At 35.9% G+C, this 9,427-nt stretch overlaps 1 protein-coding gene across 8 annotated transcripts; it reads left to right on the top strand.

Moving 5' to 3' along the window:
* Positions 1–363: 363 nt before the first annotated feature.
* LOC112750319 (uncharacterized) lies at positions 364–3,290 on the top strand. 8 transcript variants are annotated; one of them, XR_011872016.1, is made up of 6 exons: positions 364–681; positions 787–882; positions 1,021–1,239; positions 1,628–1,724; positions 1,793–2,504; positions 2,628–3,290. XR_011872016.1 is itself a non-coding variant. In XM_072216355.1 (6 exons), the coding sequence occupies exons 1-6, from the start codon at positions 412–414 to the stop codon at positions 2,702–2,704; spliced, it is 816 nt and encodes a 271-aa protein (XP_072072456.1). In that variant the 5' UTR covers positions 364–411; the 3' UTR covers positions 2,705–3,290. The 8 variants fall into 8 exon arrangements, 6 of the variants coding, with proteins under 6 accessions (XP_072072456.1, XP_072072455.1, XP_072072454.1 ...); XR_011872015.1 differs by having other exon boundaries at positions 2,581–3,290; XM_072216355.1 differs by having other exon boundaries at positions 2,445–2,504; positions 2,631–3,290.
* The last annotated feature ends 6,137 nt before the right edge of the window (positions 3,291–9,427 follow it).

Here is a 9,427-nt window from a genome sequence, read left to right as displayed (position 1 = left end):
TTAAATTTGTCAAATTATCTAACTGTTTTTAAATATCAACTTCACATGAAAATTAACTGTATGTAAGTTTTTACTTATAATAATATAATAATACAATAAATATAAATTAATTAATAAAGTATTAAAATTTGAAAATGATAATTATTTTTATAAAAATAAAATAAAAATACCTATAATAAAAAAAATAATTAAATTTTACATAATTATTTAATTATACCGGATTAATCGGTTCGACCAATGATCCACCGGTTAAACCAATAACCCAATGACCCAATAATTTTACCGGTTCGATCACCGATTCGATTCTGACAACTATGGTCCAACTAGTCTTGTCTTATTAAGAGTCTCACCGAGTCACTGTTGACTGTTGAGCCACTGCCTTCTTCTCTAATCTCTATATTCCCAAAAGAAATGAATTTTCATACTCTCTCGGTTTCTATAACACCTTCTTCTTCTTCTTCTTCTTTGGTACCCTGCACTCCAAAAACTTATCTCTGCTCCAACATCAATAATGAGTCCAGCCGGGTCAACTCGCCCGCGCCATCCCAACTCACCACAAAAAGGCGGTGCCTCTTCTGTGGAAGAAGGCACTTCGTTGAAGCTGCAACATTGGCAACTACACTCTTCCCTATTAAACCTTCCAGAGCCACCAATAATTCAGATTCTGATTACGATTACGCGGTAACGATTAACAATTTAACTTGTGCCGTTGACCCAACAATTAACAGAGAAGTCAAAAGATGAGGTTTTTGTTTTGATTGCCAAAAAAAACTTACTTTTTTGTAGGATGTGCTTAACCAGTTTCATCCACCAAAGCCAGATTGGTATGAAGAGTTCTATGCTTGGGTTATGAATTCAGCTACTAAGTCTTATGAAGCTGAGGTTTATATTTCTTCATTTTGCATTTAATAATTACCATTGAATTGAATTATGAAGCTGTTGTTGTTGAATTGGATTGAAGTTTTGGGAATTTCTCTTCTTCTTTTTTTTTTTATTTTTTTATTTTTTTTTTGTGTTAAGGTTGCAAAGTACAAGTCACAAGTCTTAAGTAACTTGAAGGGGAAGGCTCTTAAAATCTTGGAGGTTGGGATTGGAACAGGTCCTAACCTCAGTTATTATGCTAACGATTCCGATGTTCATGTTGTTGGCATTGATCCTAACCCGAAGATGGAGAAATATGCTCGGTCTTCGGCTAGATTGGCTGGCTTACTGCTCTCAAACTTCGAGTTTTTTCAAGCTGTATGTACCATTCTCTCATCGGCTTATAGGCACTGCTTTAAGAGGAATGTTCTCATAAGGAGTGAATATTAAATGTGGAATACACTAAAAGATAACGGCACTAGTTTGTGGTAAAGTAGCACAAAACAGTATATTTATGGAAATGCTTTCTAGGTTTGTGTCAATTATGGCCTATATAGTTACAAAGCTGAATGTTAATGCTATATGCTCATCATTTGATAAAAGGTGTAAATTTACTTCATCCATTTATTTAGAAAATTTTCCACATTTTTCTACAAGAATCAACTAATCATCACTCTTAATGTTGATGCTTTGTTCTGTTTAGTTATGTTAGTTTATGTTCTGCATTTGTTAATTGAACTTTATCTTTAATGTTGAGTCTACTTAGGTTGGGGAGGCTATACCACTAAGTGATGCTTCAGTGGATGCAGTCGTTGGAACGCTTGTATTGTGTTCTGTTAAAGATGTTGATTTGGCATTAAAAGGTAATGAAACTTGTAGAGCTTTCTGTGTTTTTCTCAAATAAATATATTGATTTTATTGTTTGGTGCAGAGAGGAGGTTACAAGTTACAGCAAAGAAGAGTATTTACTCAATCATCACTGTACTTATTAGTTTACTTGTGTGATTATTATACTTCATTAGCTGCATTTTGGATTTTCTCATTAAAACGATTGTTTGAACTTTGAATGTTTGGCCTAAAATTTGGAAAGTATTTATTATCGGCTTTGCATGATTTTTTTTTTTTTTTTTGTGTTAAGAAAAGAAAAAGAAACAAGAAAGGTAGAGGAAACTCTTAGAAGGTTTTGAATATAAAAAGTGATTGAGATGTTAGTGTTTGCATTCCCTTGCATTGAAGACATAAATTTTGAATGTAAAAAAGTGATTGAGATGTTAGTGTTTGCATTCCCTTGTATTTGAAGACACAAATTCATCATCCTTTAGACCATAATGCTAGAAAGAAAAAGGCCAATTCTGCTGACTGATATTGGTACTAATTGAAATTGGTCACTGATTCTATTGAACTTGTCCCAAGTTGTATGCTTGAGGGAACTTTAGCGCAAAAACTGGATTACTAGATATAAAGATCATTGAGGGTCCTTCACTCAACTGGTTGAGCTTTTGTATAATTTTTGGTTCTTGATTCTTGACACACTTGTTACTTAAGGGTTATCCCCCAACGCCAATTCGCTTTCTGTGCAGAAGTTAAGAGGGTGTTGCGACCTGGTGGAAAGTATGTGTTTGTCGAACACTTGGCTGCAAAAGGTGTGTACACAACTTCCAAATTCACTTTGGAAACCGAAATAGCTTAGTAACAACTTTAGTTAACTTTGATTTACAGATGGCACAACTCTCAAATTTTTCCAACGACTTATTGATCCTCTGCAGCAGATACTTGCAGATGGGTGCCACCTTTCAAGAGATACAGGAAACAGCATATACAAAGCTGGATTTTCAAGTGTTGAGTTCAAGACAGCATTTGTGTCTAACGCTTCATTTATAAACCCCCATATATATGGAATAGCATACAAGTAGCACTGAAAGGCACAACCTGCCCAGCTACATGGCTTCGATCAAGGACTAAATCTTCCTCTTCCTCAACATCTATACCAAGCACAAATTTCTGAAGTTATACCATGAAGTATGTTTCGTATCAAGTTTTTCCAGTTTCAAAATAGTGAGGTGGAGGAGACACTTATTTTGCGTCATTTACAACATAATATAGGTTTCAACACTTATTTTTTTTATTTCATCCAAGACTTGGAAGTTTGAGCCGACGTCCATGGCACCAACGACGGGCTCCAATACCATTGTTAAGTATCTAAGAAAAGTAGGAAACCACACCTTAAAAGCTAGCTGATGAGTGGTTCTACATCAAGCATCCTATACTACCCGATATGAGACTTTGAGCATTCCATAATACCAAGTCCCTAACAGACACCTTTTGTTCCCCAACAAAGTCTTGCGTGCTTGGTTAATATGTTGTGTTGTCCACCTATCTTCTTCTTCTTGCTATAAAGCATCTTTAATGGCATCATTGTCAAACACAAATTTGGCTAGTGTTGTTTTGCACATATCTCGAATTCCAGTATCGAAATGATGCAACAATTTGTTTTTCTGAATGTAAATGAGCCATCTGAACTTCTATATCCTCATCAAATCCAATGATCTTTTGGTCTTTAACGGTAAGAGATAGTTGTTTTGCTGCAACTGTTAACAGCAGCGAACGAGTCAGCTCCGGTCTGAAACTTCACTAAACCATTTCCTTATCCTTCTTGAGGAATCTTGAATCTTTCTCCCAATGCTATCCAACTTCCGTTCAATAACAAAGTGACTCTGGCACATGAAAACATGGGTTTCCACGGTTTGTGCTCCAGTTCTCTTGTATATTCATCAATAACAAACTGAATTTTTCAAGCAATGGCTCTCAGTTCACTACCCAAACCTTCGATCTTTTATTGAGTTCTCCCATCTATTCGATTTGCTGTTTGAGACTCGTGATATGCTGATTCGAGGATGGCGCCTTTGTTACCTCTGTCTCTTTACTTGAGCTTGTTGCTCAATGTCAGAGTTGGTTTCATCCTCAGTAACACTGGTTGAGACCATAGGCATTCCCTTCTCACGTCCTTCCAAATTTGCAATCGCATCTTTTCTTCCTTTCTGAGATAGCGTGAGTTCTGTACACTAAGGAACTCAGAATCAATAAGGAACTCAGAATCTTAAACTGTAAATTTCAATTGCTCCACCCACACTTTTTGATTCTATTCATAGCTTGTGCACTCACTAAACAAAGTACGCATTAGCCCCCGGTCCATTTCTAACAACTCCAAGTTCGTATCCATAGACCTATACAAAAAGTCAATCAAGAACCCCTTGAGCATTGTTTAGTGCTATTCTTTCGTTTTATTTGCGCTTGAATTTTCTGGTTGGAAACTAAACATGAAAAAATTAGTGTCTCTTATTAGTGTTTTTGTGTCTTTCCTATCAAGAAGGTTACGGAATATACTAATTCAGCATCTTACGACACAATATCTATATTCATTTCTTGTCCGCTAAACATAATTTTGTGTCTCAATGTCCCGTGCTTATAAGCAAATGCATTCCAAATCCATGTCATACAGTCTATGTAGGTTGATCTTATGTGAAGAGCATGTCCAATTTGAGTAGAGACATGCTTCATATGCTTCTTGAATTTCCCTTCTGTGGGATGAAAAAGGATACGCTCGAGCCTTCCAACTCTTTTATCATAAAAGTGTCTAACAATGCATTCTATGGCATTACACACACTCTTCACCTCCTCCAACCACAAATTTTCTCTCCTACCAATCAACTTCAAACTTGATACAATGTCTTATGTGAAATCCCATCTTTTTCCTCTTTCATCACCTTCATCACCTGGGTACGGATAATCAAGTCATGACTTAGTACATTCTTTACATGTTTTTACTACGCTGAGGCTTCTCCAGAAGGATTTTCAATGGCTACGCCTGTGTTCTTTGTTTGATCCTATATTGAATTCGTACAAAGTACATGTATTAGATATACAATATACGATACGACATGAAAATATGGTAATTATATACTAAAGATAATTCACTAAGTGTTCAATTTTATAATTTTACTTTTACAAGGATAATTGTCCATTTTAAAAAAGGTTGGCAACAGTTCCATTTATCAGTCAACATTTTTATTCTACTTTAAAATTTTCTCTTGTTCTCTTAATAAATTCGTTCAGTACTTGGTTGATTGTTGATTAAAAAAAGTGAATCTAGTAAAACCCTTTAAAAAGTTTATGCATTATTAATTTTTCTTTTTTATTAGTTATATCCCTATTTAAAGTAATTCATTGTTTCAAACTTATTAGATATTCTTCTTTAGATATTTTCCCATTATTAATGTTAAAAGAGACTTTTGTAAATTATCTTTTATTTATTTATTTCGTTTTGTATAACTCGAACATTTTTAAATTGTTTTAATAGTGTACTATGTACATATTTAAAATTATACACTTAAATTGATGTCTGATAGGGGGTGTGTGTAGGATAATAGACAAACTAGGTTATATTAGAATCCTCAATCCTTGAAAGAGAAGTAATGCATGTGCATAATCTTGGTTGTTTCTCCGTTTGGAGAGATCTTTGATCCTGAAAGTGATCCGTTCAAGCTTCATATGCAAATAAAGGGGTTTAATAAACTAACTTAGATTGGTCAAATGGTCGTAAATTCGTTCGATTAAATAAGTATTGGAAATTTAAATTTTACTTTATGCATGGAGACTTCATTGGACAATAGCAGACTCTTAAATAATGCTCAGATTCGCGGCAAATTAATCTTTAATCTAATAGATTAAGGGAGATTGTGGATAAACAAAAAAGACAAAAGAAGGAGTTTAATAATTCCAAGTGGCTGCCTGCTATGTTGGTTTGGTTCGCTGAGTCTTAGCAAAGTGTGTTCACTACAAAAGAGAAAGTGAAGAATTTACAATATATTAGTTAAAATATCGATTTAACTCTTAAAATATTTTGATATTTTGAATATAAATAAATTAATAAATTTTATAAAATTTATACTCAATTAACAATTTTATAATTTAAATTTTATTATGATTTTATATTTTAGGTATTTAATTTACTTTTTTATTTGAGAGAGTATAAGAAAATAATGATAATTGTGAACAATGTGAATATATAATGGATTAAAGAAGGAAGGTAAATTAAAATTAAAAATCAGATCATTAATTAATTATTTAATTTCAAATTTTCAAATTCGAAAAATTAGAATTAACATTTAAACGCATTTACACTAGGTACGGTTATTCCTAATCTCACCATAACCTCCAATACACGTCCAAAACTCGCCGTCATTGTTCTCCAATCCTCACCTCGCATCGCTGCCCCAGTACCCCACCGGCACTTCCCCGTTGTCCGTTCCGATGCCACACAGCCTCCCGTCGACGCTGCTGAAGCATCTCCTCATCCCGCTCTTGCTCTGTAACAACGTCAGATCGCTTCGCAGCAGCCCCGTGCATCTTCCCTCCTGCTGCCCCCTGTTGCCAGCCATGCAGACCCCACCGCAGCCCCTGATGAATCCATATTTGATGATGATTTTTGGTTGAAATTGAATGGATTTCATCATATAAACTTGCACTTATTCCACTAAATAGCATGCATTTGAACTTTCCTCCTAATTTGTGCTTGATTAAAAACATGCTCTTTTGTGCCTAATTTGATTAATTTTATTCCATTTACCTTCCATTCGATGCCTTGATGTTATTTGTGAGTGATTTCAGAGGTATAAGGCATGAATGGCTTGGAAAAAATGGAAGAGGAGCATTCAAAGTGGAGGAAGCATAAGGAATCAAAGAAGAAGAGCTCAGCCTAGTGTGCATACGCACAGCCATCAATTCAGAGCCACGCGTGCGCGTGAGCCACATCGTGCGTGTTGCGCGTCCCTTCAAGCATCACCTAGTGTGCGTGCGCACAACCTCCTGTGCGTACGCACGGGTAGAGATTTTCGGCAGTGTGCGGACGCACACGTCTGTGCGTCCGCACAGGTGGACGCACATGCCTTCATTAAAATCTCACGTGACTCGCATTTCTGAATCCAATTAGCTCATAAGGAAGGGAAAAGGAAGGCAATACAATAGCATAACATTAGTGTAGCTTAGGAGTAGTAGTAGATAGCTTTAGTATAGTTTTTCTTTAACTTTTTCATCATCTCTACTAGGGTTTTTACATTCAAGTACCATTTCCATTTTGATCTTGGATTTTGCTAATTTCCATTGTAAGTATCTCTTTGTTATTACTCTTTATAGTTATATTGTTCTTACTCTTTCTTATAATTCAAGTTATAGTTAAATTTTACTTCTCTCTTGCAATTTCTATTTCTTGTTGATGAATTTGATGATTGATGATTGTTACATGCTTTCTTGAGTCTTTATTATTGATTGAGATCATTTGTTGCTTTTGGTTTCAAGCTTTTTCTCATTTTTCCCATGTTTAAGGTTTTTGCCCACCAAGTGTTTGACAAAATGTCAAGTATGATTTTGGGCTAGTTTTCTATCTCTTGGCTTGGGAAAAGTGAGCAATTGAGTTCCTAGAGTTGGAATGTCCAATATTTAGTGTCAATTTTGGATTGTTAATTGTTCTTGTTTCCACTAACACTAGATTGTTGCTAAGGCAATTAGCAAGAAATTTAGGATTTGTGGGTTAAGAACACTTATGCTCATTTAACTTACTCTTCGATGTGAGGGTTAATCAAGTGAGATTGATCCATTCTAGCTGTCATAGTTGTGGTTCCAACAAGGAAAGGACCCTTAACTCACTCCAAGTCAAGATGCCTTTTATGCCTTAATTCCTTCATACACATTTGCATTAGTTCCTTTTACACTTTATTTGTCTATATTGCATGGTTACTTTATTAATTCATTTATTAGTTCATTTATTACAATTTTGCATGTTCTTTTATTGCTTTATATGTTTATCTCTTTAGTGAAAACCTCATAATCTTCACAACCAAGATTGTACACTCATTGATCTCAGGTGTCTTTGGGAGACGACCCGGGAATTGAAACTCCCGGAATTGAATTGGTTTTTAATTGTGACATTTCCTTTGGATTAAATATTTGATCTTGAGAATTCGTTGTTGGTTTGGACTATGCTACTAACGAATTGATTCCTGTTTTGATTGATGCTAAATGGTGCACGAAATTGTGATCTCAACGGCGCCAAAAACTTGGTACGCACGATTGTAATCTCAACTCCTTTTCACAACTCCGCACAACTAACCAGCAAGTGCACTGGGTCGTCTAAGTAATAAACCTTACGTGAGTAAGGGTCGATCCATGGAGATTGTCGGCTTGAAGCAAGCTATGGTCATCTTGTAAATCTCAGTCAGGCAGATTTCAAATTGTTATAAAGTTTTGATAATTAAAATATAAATAAAATATAAAATAAAATAGAAATACTTAAGTAATTCATTGGTGGAATTTTAGATAAGCGCATGGAGATGCTTTTCTCCTTCTGAATCTCTGCTTTCCTACTACCTTCATTCAATCATTCATACTCCTTTCCATGGTAAGCTGTATGTTGGGGGATCACCATTGTCAATGGCTACCGTCCGTCCTCTCAGTGAAAATGGTCCAAATGCGCTGTCACCGCACGGCTAATCATCTGTCGATTCTCACTCATGTTGGAATAGAATCCATTGATCCTTTTGCGTCTGTCACTACGCCCAACACTCGCGAGTTTGAAGCTCGTCACAGTCATCCCATCCCAGATCCTACTTGGAATACCACAGACAAGGTTTAGACTTTCCGGATCTCAAGAATGCTGCCAATTGATTCTAGCTTATACCACGAAGACTCTGATCTTTCGGAATGGAGGCTAAGAGATACACATTCAAGCTTGTTTTCATGTAGAACGGAAGTGTTTGTCAGGCACGCGTTCATAAGCGAGAGTGGTGATGAGTGTCACATAATCATCACATTCATCATGTTCTTGGGTGCGAATGAATATCTTAGAATAAGAAGAAGCTTGAATTGAATAGAAAAATAATAGTACTTTGCATTAATTCATGAAGAACAGCAGAGCTCCACACCTTAATCTATGGGGTGTAGAAACTCCACCGTTGAAAATACATAAGTGATAATGGTCTAGGCATGGCTGAATGGCTAGCCTCCAAACGTGTACAATAGTCAAAATAGGAACATAAGATAGGTCTAAGGACTAAACATCCAAAGATGTAAAATAAATCTCTAAAAGTAGTCTTTATACTAAACTAGTAACCTAGGGTTTACAGAAATGAGTAAATGATACAGAAATCCACTTCCGAGCCTACTTGGTGTGTGCTTGGGCTGAGCATTGAAGATTTCACATGTAGAGGCTTTTCTTGGAGTTAAACGCCAGCTTTGGTGCCAGTTTAGGCGTTTAACTCCAGCTTGTAACTTAGTTCTGGCGTTTAACGCCAGAATAGGGCAGGAAGTTAGCTTTTAAACGCCAGTTTGCGTCATCAAAACTCAGGCAAAGTATGGACTATTATATATTGCTGGAAAGTCCAGAATGTCTACTTTCCAACGCAATTGAGAGTGTACCAATTGGGCTTCTGTAGCTCCAGAAAATCCACTTCGAGTGCAGGGAGGTCAGAATCCAACAGCATCTGTAGTCCTTTTTCAGCCTCTGAATCAAATT

The sequence above is a fragment of the Arachis hypogaea genome, chromosome 15 (genome assembly GCF_003086295.3).
Source record: "Arachis hypogaea cultivar Tifrunner chromosome 15, arahy.Tifrunner.gnm2.J5K5, whole genome shotgun sequence".
NCBI classification, from domain to species: Eukaryota; Viridiplantae; Streptophyta; class Magnoliopsida; order Fabales; family Fabaceae; genus Arachis; species Arachis hypogaea.
This window is presented reverse-complemented; position numbering and strand designations above follow the sequence as displayed.

Bases quoted from the DNA above. Each gene is read 5' to 3' on its own strand.
- LOC112750319 (XM_025798983.3), top strand. From the start codon at position 412: ATGAATTTTCATACTCTCTCGGTTTCTATAACACCTTCTTCTTCTTCT. The intron at 883-1,020 runs GTTTATATTTCT...TTTTGTGTTAAG, and splicing joins CTAAGTCTTATGAAGCTGAG to GTTGCAAAGTACAAGTCACA. The intron at 1,725-2,441 runs GTAATGAAACTT...CTTTCTGTGCAG, and splicing joins TGTTGATTTGGCATTAAAAG to AAGTTAAGAGGGTGTTGCGA.